Source organism: Ursus arctos, unplaced genomic scaffold (assembly GCF_023065955.2).
Source record: "Ursus arctos isolate Adak ecotype North America unplaced genomic scaffold, UrsArc2.0 scaffold_3, whole genome shotgun sequence".
Lineage (NCBI taxonomy): Eukaryota > Metazoa > Chordata > Mammalia > Carnivora > Ursidae > Ursus > Ursus arctos.
Genome location: NW_026622985.1, coordinates 30,472,677 through 30,491,839, shown reverse-complemented (window position 1 = coordinate 30,491,839; position 19,163 = coordinate 30,472,677). Strand labels below are relative to the sequence as shown.

General features: G+C 35.9%; 1 protein-coding gene across 1 annotated transcript in view; it reads right to left on the bottom strand.

The window, feature by feature from the left end:
- Positions 1 to 19,163, bottom strand: part of ZNF804B (zinc finger protein 804B) — a 712,281-nt gene that overhangs the window by 309,228 nt on the left and 383,890 nt on the right. Inside the window, exon 7 of the mRNA XM_057304168.1 lies at positions 9,120 to 9,192. Within this exon, the coding sequence (XP_057160151.1) occupies positions 9,120 to 9,122 (3 nt within the window). The 5' untranslated portion in view covers positions 9,123 to 9,192. The remainder of the gene's footprint in view (positions 1 to 9,119; positions 9,193 to 19,163) is intronic.

The following is a 19,163-nucleotide window of genomic DNA, read 5'->3' as shown; positions in this document are numbered from 1 at the left end:
AAACACTGAAACAAAGTTGTATTGAAAGATCGTGTGGTATAGAATACACTATTCTTGCTATCTTTCCTAAAATATGTTTGCTGTTATATAAACTGTCTGCGCTCTCAGCACTGTTTGACTTTGAAAACATGGAAATGAGTCCACTTGACTCAGTATGAAGAGACACGTCTCAGGGAGGAAATCTCATTATTTCTTGTTCCTCCAATACCTGTGCTGGTAATCACACTCCTGTAGTTTCTACACCACTACTTTCGAGACTCAGAGAGGGGTGGAGGGACTGCTGCTGGGTAATGAGCTCCAACAGAGATAAGATTCCAACTTCAATTATAGAACATAGAGAAATATCTTTTCTGAACTAACAAAAATCTATTAAATCCTGATAAATTGTTTTTGATATTCAGCATTTAATAAAGGTAAGTGAAAGCAGAGAGAAAGAGGTTTTTTCCTCTTTATAATTTGTGATATGAGAATTATGAGGTAGCGTCTGTGATTTTGTTTACAACTGGCAAACGTGATGGTAGAATTCATCAGCATGCACCACAAGTCACACCCACACATTTATGTATACAACTGTCATTCCGGTCTTTGGGAAAGAATGCCATTAATGAACCTTATTGCATTTAAATGTTACAGGACTACAAATCAATTCAGGGAGATATGGCCCCTAAAAACAAGGTCTGCAATAGTCACTGCCATAAGATACTCAGTGGTGAATATTAAAAAGGCAGTGGAAAACGCACTTGAAGGAGAATGGAAATATTTAAGAAAAACATGTCAAGAAGAACCAATATGCATAATATATAAGAACTCAAGACTAGAAAAGACCTCTTAATATTTATTTTTACTTGATGGTAACACTTTGTCGAATCTAAGTATCTTTGGTCTTTTGTCTCATGTAATTCTTTGTTCTTTCATATATTTATTTAAAACTGTTACTTGGGCACCTAGAATATGCTAGGCTTTTTTTCCCCCCTAGGAGGAGGAGATACATCAAAGACAAAGACCCTCTAATAATGCAATGCAAAAACAAAAAGCCAAAGCAAAATAAAATGCAAATACCTACCCCAAAACACAATCTCTCCTCACTCTACCCACTCTGCTTCAGTCTCTACTGAATACACCCTTTTCACTCACGCACATTCCAGAATGAAATCAAGTTACTAATTTTAAAGGAGACTCCTACATGGTCTTACATATATTAGGAAAGAAGTGTCAGAACACTATTGGTTAATTTGTGCCACATTTTACCAAGCACCGAGGTTGTTTTAACAGTAGTGTTCTAAGGAGACCTGTGTACTTTGTTATGAAGGAAGGATGGATGGATGGATGGATAGCTGGAAGGAAGGAAGGAAGGAAGGAAGGAAGGAAGGAAGGAAGGAAGGAAGGAATTAAATCCTCCAAATTCTGGGGAGGATTAAAGTTTTGAAGACATTATTAATTAAATTAACTTCTAAATACATTGAAAAGAACAACTTTTACTTACTTTTTCAAATTATTGTTATTTTAATTGAAGTATAGCTGACACACATTGTAACATTCATTTCAGGTGTACAACACAATGATTCAACATCTCTGTACGTTACGCTGTGCTTACCACAAGGGTTAATTACCATCTGTTGTCAACACACACTATTACAATATCATTGACTATACTCTCTATGCTGTACCTTTTATTCCTGTGACTTATTCATTCCATAACTGGAACGAATTTTAAGATAATTTCCATTAAAACATAAGGCAGCTACTAAGAAAATGGAGAGTTAGAGCAAATGCACATATATTTAATTTTTTCCCTTTCCATCTGGGAAACATCAATACTTCTGGGAATAAAGTTTATCACAGTCTAATGATTTCTTAACATGTTTCAAATAATCAAATATAGCCAAGTATTTTGAAGTTGTTTAAATATTGGATTACTATTTCTTTTATTCACTCACTAATTCTTTCGACAAATATTTACTGAGCATTTTACTAGATTCCAGGCGAGGTGGTGGGGTCAGGGATTATGATGTGTAAAACGCGACTCAACTCTTGATTATGTGGAGCTTATAATCAGATGTAGAAGATAGACAAACATAATAAATACATATAGGATTATAAATGTGGTCAGAGTTATTAAAAAGTTTATGCCAGATAACATGAGAAAGATCTGTCCTTTTCCTTTATCATTTTTTTTTCAAGAAGAAAAAATACACTGGCAATTAACAGAATATTAGAGATTCAAGAAATTTCTTTCTATGATGGTGGGATAGTCTTCCTTACACTCTGCCTAGATCATCATCTAATAAAGTAAGCGGTCTTCACACATCAGTTAAACTGCAGACTCTGGTGAATTCAAGAAACAATAATAGTAATCCCACTGTTTTAGAGACACATGCATAAAATCTTTGTGCCGAAACACTGAACTTGTCTCAAATATAAATGCCAATTATTTACCTCTCTGAATTATCATGCATGAATTAGCCATAGATTTGATTTTATGGTTTCCTTCCTAAATTTAGATCTTCTGTGCTAACACTGGAATTATTTTATGAATAATTTTAAGTCTTATGGCGAAGAAGCAGCTTTCCCAGGAAAGTTTATACTGTATATGCAACTCCTACAGCAAGAACATCAATAAAACTGACTCGCTGAGGCAAAACACGCACATCAAATTCCCCAGAGCCAGCGACAAAGTAGACAGGTATGCAGAAACTATTGAATTATATATGCTACGGTTCAATTCCTAAGCTACTGACCAAAAGGAGAAGGCCGAGGTACTGGCTAGTGACAGCTGGGTTGTATTATCTATTGATGGTAGGAAGGACATTTTCTCGTAGGGAAAATCCTCTGATAACCCTCTATATTATCTCAGCACTTGCAGCATCATCTCATAGGTATAGTTACAACATAAAGGAGAACCTCTATGATGTTGGGTGGTTGTAAGAGGAAGATGCTAGAGTCCTTAATTTATTTGATGAATCATAATGCCAGAACCATCAAAAGTTTTGCTTTTTCCTAGTGAATGCTCCCTTGAACAACCCATAAAAGGTCAGCATGCTAGGCCATTAACACTCCCTTTCTCCCTTATCAATTACCACAAAACATAGTGTCTTAACTCACCGTGCATACACATCCAATAATTCTCTTTAATGGTAATGAAAGTTCAATACATTAATCATAAAGATAATTCAAGAGACATGAATCGAAGCACTTTTTAAATCAGTCTGAGACCTTTTTTGCAACATAAGTCTAGATTTACATTCAGATACTTGTTCAACTAGAAAATGTGGCAGATTTTTTAAAATATATTTTTCTTGCCAACTATCTCTCTGTATTACAGATGATCCGGCAGGTTGCCTCTTAAATTGTCAAAGGGTTAGTTGGCTATTTGTGATGAAATCTGACACAGAAACACTTTCCATTTCTTCTCAAAGATGTTACAGATCACTTACCAAATATTAATATTCTGAGATCCTTAACTGTTGCAACCGGATCCAGCAGGCAATCAAATAAATTTCTCTTACTAATGCATTTTTAAACATGATTTAAAACTTGAGACATTTGTCACAAAATATCAAAATGAAAACTAAGAAAAATATGTAATATTAAATGTTGCTACATTTGTACAGCTACAATTCATGTCCTAGTGATTTCTGAAAGCCAACCCTTTGGTTTTATGAACCTTTCAATAAGTTCTATAGAGAATAATAAATACGCAAAATTTTTAAAATTTCTGTATATTTTTACATGGACACTCCACAACTACACTGCATCTAACCCAGACATACATTTTGCTGAATCATCTTTCTTTAAAGAGAATCTAAACTAAATGCATTTTTGGAAATTGGGGAAAAAATCTCAGATCATCAAAAGCTTGAAATGATTTTGGACTCATAAACGTATTAAGAACAGATCTTTGTAAAATAAGAAAAGACAAATCACAAAATTCTAATCCTTGAAAATATTTCAAAACCATTATAGTTCTGATAGAATTGCAACAGAATCCATCAAATAGATTGTTTACAAAACAGAAATATTTTTTTGTTGTCAAATCATACCCTCTCTTGCCAGCTAGAACCTGGAAAGGTTTACAGAGACCTAGTGCTATCATGAGAAGAGAATGTGGATTTCATGCACATAAAGAAAGAGTAGATTTCTCAAGGAAGTCCTAGATGTCAAATGTCCTTACACAAACTGTAAAAGATAATGGCAGGCAGCTGTCATGAAAACAGTGGTTTCATAATCCATAGCACCATCAGAAGTCAGAGATGATAACTGTATAAAGATCTGTTGATGAGCCATACTCACATTTTATTTATTTATTTATTTTTAAAGATTTTATTTTTATTTATTCAACAGAGAGAGAGACAGCCAGCGAAAGAGGGAACACAAGCAGGGGGAGTGCGAGAGGAAGAAGCAGGCTCATAGCAGAGGAGCCTGGTGTGGGGCTCGATCCCATAACGCCGGGATCACGTTCTGAGCCGAAGGCAGACGCCCAACCGCTGTGCCACCCAGGCGCCCCCATACTCACATTTTAGCTAGAAATCTCTACTAATGAATAAACCTTTGGTAAATGTGTAAGCCTGAGATTCTTCCTGACCCACAAGTTATTTTTTTTTTCAGTACCCTAAGGATATAGTCAAAAGTAGGGTTTACTAAGATTTCTTGACTGGTTACCTCACCTTTATACAGGAGCACACTTAAACCCACCTCAAAACCATTCCCGTTTCCATACCTAGGGGGAAGTTTAATTTCTATTGAGAGCCACAGAAAATTTTCAGCCTAAGCTTTGCATATGATAAAGGGACATTATCTAGGAGCTCAGTACTACATTCAAGTAGAGAACAGAAATCAGGGAACACTCTGAGAATTAGTAATATCAAAACTAGAACCAAATGATAAATGTATCACACCTCATTTCTCCTTGCTTTTCACTCTTTACTCACTGAAATACTTAAGACAAGAATCTAAATGAGTATACTGTACAAAACATATGTGCCAGATATGAGCCAACCAAAAGAATTTGCCAGAAGGTTGGCAATGATCAGTCAATAAAAATAAGTAGGAAAACAATAATGGCAGCAATCACACTCAGAGCTGTAACCAAGAAACGAGATACTTTAATGTTACTACCTGTGCTTTATTGTTCATAATTGGATATTATATACCACTTCTCTTCCAAAGTTTTCCAACAATCTATGATTCAAGACTAATGTAAGGCATGCTGACAATTTTAATTTGAAGAGCAGAGAGAAAGGAGAGAGAAAACTTCAGAGATTACCTTGCTCACTAAAGGCATTTTTGTCATTTCGCTTCTTTTTTAGGGAAACACCCCTGGAAATCTTCAGAAATCAAAATACAGACTAAAAATAGGACATCTACAAATGTGTGCCAGATGTATCATATCTAGGGCTTTTCTCACCCCAGGGTATTTGCCAACTCCCACTTGACACATCCCAAATATTTTTAGCACTTCAAAGTCTCTTACTTATTGCTGGCACAGCTGGTAGCTAAAAATACTTATACTGTATAATGCTACTTTATAAATCAAAGATTATTTTTCTAAGTATCATTTACGCAGAATATGCTTTCATAATGGGAGCTCAGGTAGAAGCAGTTTATCTGAGAATGGAGAAGGTCAGAACAAGAAGGCCAAGCAAAGTGAAGACCATTCTACAAGAATGAAAGGGTGGATAGGACTCAATTTGCTACATTTTCAAAAGAATCCTAATGACTGGACTGTCTAGTGTAGCCAGAGTGGACCTAGCAGCTTGGAGATCTATGGATGGGTAATGATAACACAGATGAGATTAGGTAGGAGCTATGGGGGACACAGTAATGGATAAAGTGGGATTCAGGGAGAGAAAATACAGGCTCTTGGGAGGCTGAATAGTTCTGTTATGAGAAAAATTAAGCAAGTACAGCAAAAATGTAAATGCATGGTCATTTAAGGACACGGTTCAGACAAGGTACTGTTTCTATTACTATAAATGAGGAAGTAATGAGGGTCTGATTGTGAAGCCATCAAAGGGGGCAAAAGTCACTAGGAAATATATGTGCTTGAAAGAGAAGTGGTGATCACTTGGGAAAAGGCTAGAAACCAATTATTGTAAACTGTAATATCCAGATCACAGAAGAAACCAGGGAGAGGGGAGGAGACAGAGAAATTCTGCAGTCAGTGAACTTGTGTTCTATGACAGGACTCGTCTCAAGGACAGGGATAAGGTAAAGCCGGTTCTCAGGCTGCCTATAAGATGAGAAACACCTAGGGTCATGGATTCAAGCAGTTCTCCACATACGTTTCACTCAGGACTCCAAGTGCGCACGGTGTCTTGGCCCATCAACAAGGTGATGCTCCTCTTCACATATAGAAAGCATTGAATAAAAACCCCTCTGGGTTTAAACCACAATATTGTTTTCTACTACAAGCACTGCCCTTTGTTCCTTTAATAAGGTGAGCCGGCTTTCTCAGAAATGCATCTGAGTTTCTGAACTCTGTTTTGACCAAATACGTTTATTTCTATATGGAATTTAATCAGAGTCGTTAACAGCATTTGATTCTACAGAATGAATATTCACGCGCGGCTGCTCCGATGCATGCTTTGAATAGGGCACTTCCAAAAGCTGGCTCTGAACGACCGCATCCAAATGATAAAGTCTCAAAATTTGGAAAAACCAATCTGTCAATTTGGGCACTGCTTTCCTGACCAGGGCACACCTGGAAATACAGGAACACTTCCAACAGGATCTTGAAGGACCTCGTTCCTCTTCAGCCAACCGCCAGGATGTATGAGCTGCCACTCGCTTTTTCATTCTTTTGGGGAGACCTGCACTTGTGTAACAAACCACAAAGCAGCTGTTTCTTTCTTTTTTCCTGGCAGCCATCAAGCTCAGATCTGTACTTTAGCAGAAACTAAGATGTATGAATAAAACTGGATGTTCTCTCGTTTTTTTCTTTTTTAATGAAATCAGAGACCCAAAAACGTTTAGCAAAAATACAAGGTCTATATAAATGCAAGTTGCTGTGTTCTTCGATTGGTGTCACAGGGAATTCTGAAGCAGGATTAAGAAAATCACCCAGTGGTGGTATCATGGACGTTTCAATGTTGGACAGGGGGAGAGATGAATTAGGAAATGCCAGTTAACAAGAGTGGGGTACAGTATTACTCTCCTCTCACCTCCAATGAGGACTTTGTAAAGAAATCATGTCATGTGGATAATTTCTTTAGCTTTGAGCAGAGTTAGATACACCTGCCTCAGGTTCCCCAGAACTTGACGACTGAAATCCCTGATGGTCTCCACCCTTTACCTCAAGCTGTGCCTTGATCAGCTTTACCAGGGACTTCAGCTTGCTCTCTGGAATGGAGTGATACGTTCTAAACTGTCACATACTGCCACTGTCGCTGTAGTTCCTACTTGCTTCCTGCCCAGAACGGGTTTCTGCTTTAAGTTTTTGGCCTAGAAAACCCATTTCTTTCCAAGACCTGACTCCAGTCTATACGTCTAGATTTCCCATAGCATGCCTTCTATTTCACTCTGCCTGATAGGAATCATGCCACGATTGTGAAGATCATTTACGATCATGATCTTATACTGATTTTAGTCTTTTCTATGTGCTGGGCTTTCTCTTCTGCTGTGCTTTGACTTGTCTGCTGGATCGGAATCTTCGCCACTGACACCTGACCGCTCTTGGCTAACTTACCCTATCCTTTCTTCTCTGTGCTTTCAAGGGCACAGCTGCTCCTGCAGGGGCCAGCTGCTGCAGCCAGACTGAATTCCTCAGCTCTGAGAAGGGCATCCAGCAATGATTGTTTTCTCTTTTCCATTATCCTTGTTTTTTGTTTTTTTCTTTTTTTTTTTTTAATTTCAAGTACCTCTTGTACATGAGCCATCTCCAATTACAATAAAATACAGGCAAATAGAGGCAATTCTTAACTCAAATATGGGTTGTTTGCAGAATGGTCACTCAGGAATGCATTTTTCTCTCAAAAACAATGCTTTAATTAGTAATTATATCTTATTTTCAATTTATTATGTGCTAACCAAAACATTTAACTCCTAAGGAAACTAAACTGTGGGTATAAAGGGATACTGCAGAAGATTCCTGCCTATATCACTACTGTCCAAAGCAGCCATACTCTTTTCCTCTTATTCATAACCCCCTGGAAACTATGCTATCCTCAGGTACTACCACTGCCCCCACAACACGGTTGTGGGCCATCCACATCAGAAAAATCGGAGTCGATGAGAGCAAGGACCATCCAGAACTCCAGGCATATGCTGTATGTGCAGTGAGAGAGCAGGGATGCGGTACTGGATCGGTCTGCCAGTGCTGCTATAACAAAATGGTGTGGACTGAGTGGCTTAAACTATAGAAATTTCTGTTCTCATAGTTCTGGAGGCTAGACGTCCCAAGATCAAGGTTCCAACAGTTTTGGTTTTTCCTGAAGCCTCTCTCCTAGATTTGAGGATGGTCATTTTCTTGCTATGTCCTTGCATGGTCTTTCCTCTGTGAGCACAATTCCTTGGTGTCCCTTTGTATATATAAATTTCCTCTTTTTTTAAGGACGCAAGTCAGATTGGAGTAGGGCACAACCTAGTGACCTCCTTTTAACTTAATCACCTGCTTAAAGACTTTATCTCCAAACAGGGTTACATCCTGAGGTGCTGGCGTTTAGGACTTGAGCACATGAATTTAGGAGGACATAATTCAGCCCACCACAGCTAGGAAGCACCAGTCTGCTCAAAGGTGGCACAGGCCCTAGTATGGCAGGATCCATGTGTAAGTGATGATGACCTCAGAGCAGAGCAGTGACCAAGGTACTCGTGCTTAGCTTGTAAAACATATTTATTGCTAAAACCCTTACTGATGTGAGACCTGGGAATCTAATAAATAAAAATAATTCACTGGCAGAACATTGGTGACTAATGCTAAGTAGTACCTATATCACGACACACAAGGATTGGGGGAAAAGAAGTGTTTTAACCAAATGTAGACCCACAGCATAGTCCTAGATCAATTTTGTTACAAGTTACTTGAAAGAGTTCAGTGACTTCTAGACATTGTTTAAAATCATAGCTATCATCAATCAAAATTAAAAAACAAGTAATTTATTCATCAAATCTAAAGTATTTACCATGCAAGTCAGAGTTTCAGATGCTGGTTGCACAGGAGTGGACAAAACAAAGACGTTCTGCTTCTCATGGAGACTGTTGGGTAACAGAAGAGATCATGAGCAGAAAGGTAGGTATGTATTCACAGTAATTAGAAATACTATTTCTATGAATAAAAACAAAGTTGAATGTGGAGACAGAGTTACAATAGTGTTATTTTTTGTCCTAAATAAAATGAGGGAGCCGTGTGCATCTCTACAAAAGAGCTTTCCAGGTCGAGAGTTTAGTGGTGCCAAGGCTTGGTTGTTTGAGGAACAGTTAGGAAATTACAAGTGTGAGCCGGAAATCAGTAAGACACAACCAAGCAGAGGTAGACGACACCTTGATGTAAGGAGGCATAGGGAAAATAATCTTTGCCAAACATGTAACAAATAAATGGCTGGTGTTTATAGTACATAAAGAGCCTCTATAAGATGATGAGAAAAGTACAAATGAAGGCATAAGAATAGGGCAAGTCAGAGACAGGGAAATCTCACAGGTCAATGAAAATATCTCCAAGATACCATGCAGATAAGGAATTGCATATTCAAACAGTAACTGCATATGATAGTTTTTCGCACATCAGATTATTTTGGAAAAGGAGGAGGGAAGAACAGATAAGAAATGACAATATTTAGAATGGCAAGAATGCATGTAATGGACACTCTCACAAATGACTGCTGGGGATGTAAATGGCTTTAGCCATTTTTGAAGACAATCCAGCAATCTTTTAAACATACACACATCCTCTGGCCCAGCAGCTCCATTCTTGGAAATCTACCCTAGAGGAAAAAGTGTACCAACTGGAAAGCTGTCTGTTGAAACATTATTTGTAGTCTCAAAGCAAAAACACAGCTAGAAACAACATAAATGTGTATCACTACAATGGCCGCCTACATCACAGTACATACAACTTATAAAATATTATACAGCTACTTAAAATAATGTTTTAATTATTTTTATTGACCTAGAGGAGTATCTGTGATATCTTAAACAGAGAAAGCAAACTTATCTGCTATAATCACATTTTTGTAAAATAAACTTAAAGATACTTCCATTTTATACATGTTTATACTTATTTCTATGTTTGTATGAGGACAGATAGACTAAGGTAGAAGGACATATACCATATTGATAATATGTATTGCCTCAGAAGGAAAATGTGGAAGATGATAAAATTTATCAGTATTATTTTTTAAGTTTTTATTTAAATTCCAGTCATTTAATATATAGTGTTATATTAGTTTCAGGAGTATGATGTAGTGATTCAACACTTCCATTATCATCCTGTGCTCATCACGACAAGTACACTCCTCATCCTCCTCACCTATATCACCCATCCCCCATCATCTCCCCTCTGGTGACCATCAGTTTGCTCTCTATAGTTAAGAGTTTGTTTCTTGATTTGCCTCCCTCCTTTTTTCCCCTATGCTCACTTGTTTTGGTTCTTAAATTCCACATGAGTGAAATCTTATGGTATTTGTCTTTTTCTGACTGACTTATTTCACTTAGCATAAAACTCAACACCCAAAAAATGAATAATCCAGCATCTGAAAACTCTGACTTGCATGGTAAACACTTTAGATTTGATTAAAAAATGGGCAGAAGACATGACTAGCCCTTTTTCCAGAGAAGACATATAACTGGCCAACAGACATATGAAAAGATGCTCAACAACACTGATTATCAGGGAAATGCAAATCAAAAGTGCAATGAGGTCACCTCAAACCTGTCAGAATAGCTAAAATCAGCATCAGAAGAAACAGGTGTTGGTGAGGATGTGGTGAAAGGGGAACCCTCTTGCGCTGTTGGTGGGAATGCAAACTAGTGCAGCCACTCTGGAAAACAGTCTGGAGGTTTCTCAAAAAGTTAAAAATAGAACTACCCTATGATCCAACAATTGCACTACTAGGTATTTACCCAACGAATGCAAAAATAATAATTCAAAGGGATACATGCACCGCCAAGTTTATAGCAGCACTATCTACAATAGCCAAAATATAGAAACAGTCCAAGTGTTCACCGACTGATGAATGGATAAAGATGTGGTGTATATACAATGGAGAACTACTCAGCCATAAAAAGAAATGAAATCTTGCCATATTCAATGACTTGGATGGAGCTAGAGAATATTATGCTAATCACTATTATTTTTACGTAAAATAAAAATATGTATTCAAGAGATATTTGCACTAAATCATACCCTTTAAGGACACTTAAGAAGGGATACATTTCAACCACATTTTTTGTCTCCACAGCACCATATAAATGATTGAACGTTTCAGTAAATTGATCATTTTGAACAAGTTAAATCAGTTACTTTGTCTTAGATAAATGCAACCATAATTATGTAAATATAAAAGAGGGTTACATGAAAGACTTTTCCATTTATTCTGACAGCATTAAATTACAAGACAATTGTCTATAATTGACCACTGTGAATCTAGTTTTTAAATAAAACTCACCAATAAGCAGAGTTTAAATGGAAAAAACTTAATGGTAACTTGATCCACTAGTGGGAAATTATTATCAGGCAGTCCTGTAGCATAGAACCAAGATAGCATTCTAGAAGTCTATATGGTCTCTTACATACAAACAATAATGAACACATTCTCTCTCTCAGATTTCTTTATAAGTCAACTCATGTCATCCAGGATCCTACAACAGAAAGCCTACATCCATCTTATCTTTGTTTTCAGATACAAGTAATGAGATTCTCATATGCTGAACCTTGTAATTAAATGAGAATACAGGGGCATCTGGGTAGCTCAGTTTGCTAAGCATCTGCCTGCAGTTCAGGTGATGATCTCCAGGTCCTGGGATCTAGCCCCATGTCTCTCTCTCTTTCTCTCTCAAATAAATAAATAAAATCTTTATAAATAAATAAGAATATAAAGTGATGATGAACAGGAAAACTATGAAATATAAAGTGCTTCTCTGTGAGTTATTTTGTTCTCAGTAAGTACTTAATCTATTAGAATTGGATGTGGTTTAAAATCCTGCAGTTTTATATGTCCTTTATTTAGATACTCAAATATTTTTTTTCCAATTTCAGAAACATGAGATGGATAACTTACATCTAATTTATTAAAAGGCCATAAATTGAATTATTTTTTCTTGAAAGTATAATTGAAAACAAAAGAAGTGCAGCATTTAATTTCAGCCTTTTTAATCAATCCATTGCTATCATGAAAATCACATTGTATAACATTGATTGCTGTCACGTAGGTGGTTGTAAGGTTCACACTGTACATCCTTCACAAACTATACAATATATTTACCCATGAGGCAAATCAGAAAAAAATATTCATTAAAATTAAAATAAGGGCTAATTTTTGTAAGATTTGAGAAAATTACTTTTGATACATAAATGTCATTTTATCAACATATGTGTATACAAATGAATTACACAGATAACTCTCAGCATCTTCTCATAATAATTTTATAAATGCAACAGTCTAGTAAACATTGATCTGACTATCCTTCATAAAAACTGAAATTTCAAGGGCTAGACTGACTTTAGAATTGAGAGTTGTAATGACCACAGCATAAAGTGAAAGGCACAGGGTTTCTCATAGCTAAAATCTCAGGGAGAATGGCTATCAAATCATCATATCTAACTGAGAAATAGGACAGTTTCCAGGAAAAAGTGTTGATAAACTATTCCAGTGGTAAAGAATAATAGTGAGTTCTAAATGCACATCTCATGCTTTACTTCAGATATTAATCTTCACATCCAAACAGACAGTAACAGGATAGGAAGAACAGACAGGGTGAGGAGATTCTGAAACGTGTTGATTCTGAAGCTCTGTCATAATCTTGTGCCATTTCCTTCTCACTACAGACTGTTCCCAGAAGGTACCATCTAAGCAGGTATTCTGAAAATAAGCCAGAAGTGTCACTAAGTTTATGTCTTGTTCCCTAGGAGGAAAGGGTTTTTATCAGCTAGTGTCTGATTCATTTCTCTACCTGTTATTGGGGATACTTACAAGAATAAAAGAAGGCAGGTTGACCTGGTCTAATCTTCTAGTAAACACGCTGGCAACCAACCTCCCCAGAAACAAACAAATGGCATGTGTTAGAAATAGAGTCTTAATCCATAAAAGTCTTTTGGTAGGTGGTCCATGGTTTGGGATATCAAGATTTCTTCTAGGAAACAAACCCAGAACCTATGGATTTATGGAGTATGGATTCTTATAAATGTCACACAAGCTATAAAATTATTTACATATAAAAGGAGATGTTTCATTGTCCAAAAGGTTCCCTGATGAATGACTAAGGTAGAAGGACATACCTCAATATATACATCTTCCATTATTCTGGGCCAGAAGGTGCATTTGATGGGAAAAGGAAGAACCTTAAAGCTAATCATGGAGTCCCAGGGACCTCCAAGATTTACCCATTTCTCTACATTGTTTATGTCGTATGAATTGTTAGTAAACCTTAATATTTAACTTGACCATCCAGTTCTGTGTTAAATTATTTCTCCTCTTCCACCAGCTATATATTTCCCTCTCTGTGTATCTTTACCTTATCCATCTACCAGGTCTTAAGCACACCTATTCACTATCCCTCCATCATCCCACCTCATACTCACCCTTCTCTGATACAAGAGAATCTTAACATTGTATAGCCAAAAAGGTCTTGGTGACAATCTCATGCAGTTTCCTCATTTTATCGATGAGGATACTGATTCCCAGAAAAATTATGTGACCTATGATGATAATTTCAGGTGATACTGTAGCTCTTGCTAACCATGGGCTTTGAGAATTTATTCTCTGTTGATTTGGGTTGGTATGCAAATATTTACATATCTCATGTCTTTAGGCTATGGAGTCTTATCATCTAGGGACTATGACTATTTTATTTTAATTGTTCTCAGATAATTATATATCTGTAATAAAATGTTCAATAAATATGCACATGGATGAATGAATAATTTTCTGTATCTATGAGTTTTGCACTAGATGATGGCCTATGTACTTAAATCATCATCAAAATCCCCTTGTAATTTTGATTAAAGTTCAGTTTTCCAGTTTTTTCCTTCCAGCTTCCCCCTCCTGCATGCAACATAAATACCTACTTCCTCTGAGTAGATACAGATTCAACAGATTTATGGTAGATCCTGAAACTCTTATTTTATAATACCTCAGGATATTCTGATGCTGAACTAGGTTTAAGAGCAAATGAACTAGATGATTCAATAAGCTGACTTCTAAGTCTAAATTTAAGATTTAATCTACTTATAGAAGAAATTATTCTCTAATGTAGGGTTTATTCTACACTACGTGTATTTATAAAATGTGTTTCACTCATGAAGTTCTTCAGGCAAGTTGGTATAAGAATTTTTTATTACAAATAAAACTTAAATGTGCATGTCCCATTGGAAGTAGGTTACAAGCATCATCTATTTATAATATATTTACTTTAGGATTTATAGTAAGAAATGTAATATAAATCACTGTTATGTTGTATTCAGTGGAAGGATTAACTGTTTTTCCTAAAGGATGGAAGTTAGGCTTGTTTCCTTTTACGTAATCTGCTGTGTGTAGGGTTGGGGGTGATTTTGATCTTTGGCCTATCTGAACTATGAAGTGTATTTCCTGTAACAATTTTGCAGAACATTTATTAAAATTATAGCTTCCTCTTTATTAGGCCCATACGAGAAATATCTCTTATGTTTCAGTATTTCTAGATAACTGGTTTGTTTTTATCTAGTGAAGAGAATAAAACAAATGATCCTGTTTCTTATTCACATTGCTCCCTAGAGAGCTGAGAGTCAAATTTAAGGCTCACCTTTAGCAAAAATAAGCGCTTTACAACACACATTTGTTTTGCTAACTTCTCTCCTTGCTTCATTTTAAATTGTTGTAACCACATTCCTGTCTCCCCTAGATTTCATGTACTTACCTTTTCTCATTTAGTAGACACGGGTTTGCATACTGCCTTGAGTACTTTTTAGAACAGTAAAAGAACAATTAATTTCATAGTTACACCAATGCATTTATCTCAGGAGGCTATTGGATACTGTATCTGAAAACAAACTTGGGATTCAGTGGTCACAATGGACTGCAGTCTAGCTCATTTGTGAGTCAAGACTAATAGAACACTGACCCCCCTCACCAGATCAAAACCTGGCTGTAGCCAGAGAGCACAAGATCTTGAAAGTTACTAGGTGAATGTTAGTAGTAATGTTATATCCGTGGTAACAATGCTTAATGTGATTCTAGTATGTACAATTAATACCATAAGACCAGGAGCTAATTTCCTTCTGAATTATTATTCCTTCTGAATTATTAATACACTTTTATAGACTGCACTTTCTAAATTACAAGACAATTATTAAGGAAGGTCCTGATTTGTGATTATTTTTTTAAATAGTTCTAGATTTTAAAGTTTTTTTAAAAACCTTCTGCGCTAACTTCAATACACACGGTGGTTGTCTTTAGCATTAAGAAGTAATGCCATTCTTTACGATGCTTGGATTGTATTTATCCAAAGTTCTTTCTACATTTGTCAGGCTTCCCTCATAACATGCAGGCTCAGAGCTCTTGGATGTTTTCTTTTTTGAACTGCTTTGAAGGATGGACCTTCACCTCTGGTGGGTTCTGTACTTAACACATGTCTGAGTACAGATTCAACTACTTTTCTTCTCTACTGATCTGTGTAATGATTAGGATATAGGAGGTCATGACTGACATTTAGAATCAGGCTTGTCTCAGAATTTAGGCTGTTAATCAGAATTACTACACTAGGGAAATCTATTACTTTTGCAGTTTAAGTAATGCCACGGTAGAAGTGTATCTGGATCACAGATTTTTGAGTCAGTCTAGGACCAGATTTACGTGACGCAGGAAGCAGACTATCCTAAAACCACTTTCATTCAATTTTCAAATTTTGGAATCACACGAATAAAAATAGAGCTACTTGTGAGCCAATATAACAAGTCTTTAAAAAATATAAGTCATTCTCCTGCCTTCATCTTAAATTTTGTACTCACAGAGTGCTGCGTTTGAAGGGGACAAAATGGATGCTAACATGTCCTGCTTTAAGAATACTGCCCTTCTCAGTATATAGGATATTGGCACTCTTTTGTTCCAGAGTACAACGTCCTTTTCTGGTTAACAACTGAGTCTGACTTCCATTTTCTCATGCATCATTAAAATGTCTTTTCCTCTCTATTTCAATGAATGAATCTGTTTCATATTACCCAAATCCTAATTATTTTAAGATTTTTTATTTCATTGCACTTCTTTGTGAGCAATTATGGCTTAAAAACATCGACAGTTTATAAGAATAATCTCTTTCTAAGACTCTTCAAGCACAGAAAGAAGGATCTAGAAATACCCTTACGATAACGCCACAGTTATATTTAAACATGAAGCTCTAATGTGAAATATAACACATCCATAGATAATAAATAATATGAGTGAGTTTTGAAAGCTGAGCAATATTAAGGATTCCCCCAAAATTAAACATTATTTTAACGAACTTGATTTTCACAGCTCAAGTCAACTAAAAATTTCCATTCCTCTGTTTGTCTTTTGCTGAGTCTCATATATTTCTTTGAGGTGTTTCATATTTCCATAAGAAATATAGTCAGAGAATTCACTATAAAAGTAGATGTATATACATCCAAACTCACTAAGAAACACTTGTTTTACTACAGCATCAGGAAGAATCTATATTTTCTTCCAAGACCTTAGACACTGAAGCCACGGAACATTTTACTGAAATAAAAATTCATCTTGACTTACCAATATATGTACAACCAGTCTGACTCCCACTCTAGAAACACCATGTCAGGAGCATAGTCTCATTAATTACATTAACTTTTGAATATGAAGAGGCATGAATGACACTTAGAATTCATTTTTCATAAAGAGATTTTAAATCTTATTGCACCATTTTATTTTAATGTAAACATTTTCTTTAATTGTTGAAAACTGAAATAAGATTCCAGTGAAAAAAACACTCTTATTTCTCAACTCTGCTGAGCAAATAGAGCAATAACTCAATGAAAGAATAAGTATGAAATATAATGTAACAGATATCCCTTGAATTAATCAGCCAGTGGTGCTCCTGAGTTTTGACTTGATAGTAAGAGATTATAAAATCTCCTCATCATAACGTAACTGAACCAAAAAAAACTACAAATACAATTGCTTATATAATTCAAACACCGCCAGTAATTCTAATATTCTATACTTCTTTAAAAGCACACGCCAATGCATTCTCACGTTTCTTTAAAAGGATTTACTGAACTATGAAACCCAACTAAGGTTCCCTAAATGCTTATCTTGTCCTTTCTGCACCACATTAGCACCACTGCTGATGGCTTATCTTGCTGAGTTTCAAAATGCGCTAAGTGAAGAGAAATTCTATTATCTTCCCGAGAGAAATTATTCTCTTTTATTACTCAAGTTTCATTACCACGGTAGTTTTGGCTGATAATAATACCAGAGTATTTCTTACCTTAATTTATTTTTATTATTTCGAGCTAAATCTCAAATTAATAATTTCTTTCCTTAAATTGGTACTTTCCTCTCAATCAGATATTGACTAATTTTGAATTCTCCCACCCATTTCTTGACCTATGCATTCTGAACAACACTCATCTTTAAATCATCTCGGATTTCTTTCAATTTGCTCACAAATTTATTCTTTTTTTTTATTTTTTTATTTTATTTTTTTTATTTGGCAGAGATAGAGACAGCCAGCGAGAAAGGGAACACAAGCAGGGGGAGTGGGAGAGGAAGAAGCAGACTCACAGCGGAGGAGCCTGATGTGGGGCTCGATCCCATAACGCCGGGATCACGCCCTGAGCCGAAGGCAGACGCTTAACTGCTGTGCCACCCAGGCGCCCCTCACAAATCTATTCTAATTTAAAAATAAAATAGGATGGAAGAAGTGGCAGCAAGTTTTCAGAGCCATATCCCCAAATCCTGTGGCAAAGAACTACCACCACCCACATTTTTTGGTATTCTATCATCAAAAGTTAGTACTTAGTGATTACATGTAGCCTGGCAATCTTGATGCAATTTACAAGATCCTCAGAAAATATCTTATAATCATCGTTTTACTAAGGAAATAGTTGAGTATCTATGAGAGTTGTATAATGGGTGTCATTCTATTCTGAGAACAGAATCTTGGTCTCCTGATTCCAAAGATACACATAAAAAGAGCAAGCTGTTGAATCTCTTATTTCCACCTTAATCAAATAATATACCAGACAAAAATGCTGTACACAACTGGGGAAGATCCATAACAGAAACTTCAGCTGTATTTTCTGTTAGAATCATTACATTCTTCATTAGCTTCAACATGTACAATTGTGGCCTTTGTACAAATACCAGCACTTTAATATGTGCCAACATCAATGTCACTACTGTATTCAATGTGCTCAGCTCATGTAAATATTAATTTCTTTAAAGCACATTATATTTTAGCTAGTTTTTCAAGGTGAAGAATCTATGCCTGAATACGTGAACAAATAATCTCCCACTAAAAACAATACAATAAAACTCATAAATATACATATACCCTTAATATGTGTGATACCATATTTCTTTCAAAACTATACTGCATAATTTTCTTAAATTTTGAGTGGATGTTGATGATTCATAATACAAGATGTGTCTTAAAATATAGAGTATTCTGTTTGATAATGTAACAGACTAAAGTGTTACTAGATAAAGGACTTTATAATTATAACATTCCAATGTTATTATGACAGAAATAAAAGGCACAGATTAATATGATATCATCTAACTTGTATAAATTAAGTAGGTATTCCTCTAGATTTCTAAATAGCGAGAGAGAAATAACCAGTAGCACACGATGTTTACATTTTATTCTATGGAGTCAAAGACATAATTGCCAGTGATCTTTAATTTTGCTTTGTCAAAAGAAAGGCTACCAAGATCCATGGGATCTCCTAAGCAGTTCAGAAGCAACAAAGCAACAGTGAGACAATTATAGTCAATTGGACCACAGGTACGGCTTTCATTACTGATACCATCGCAACA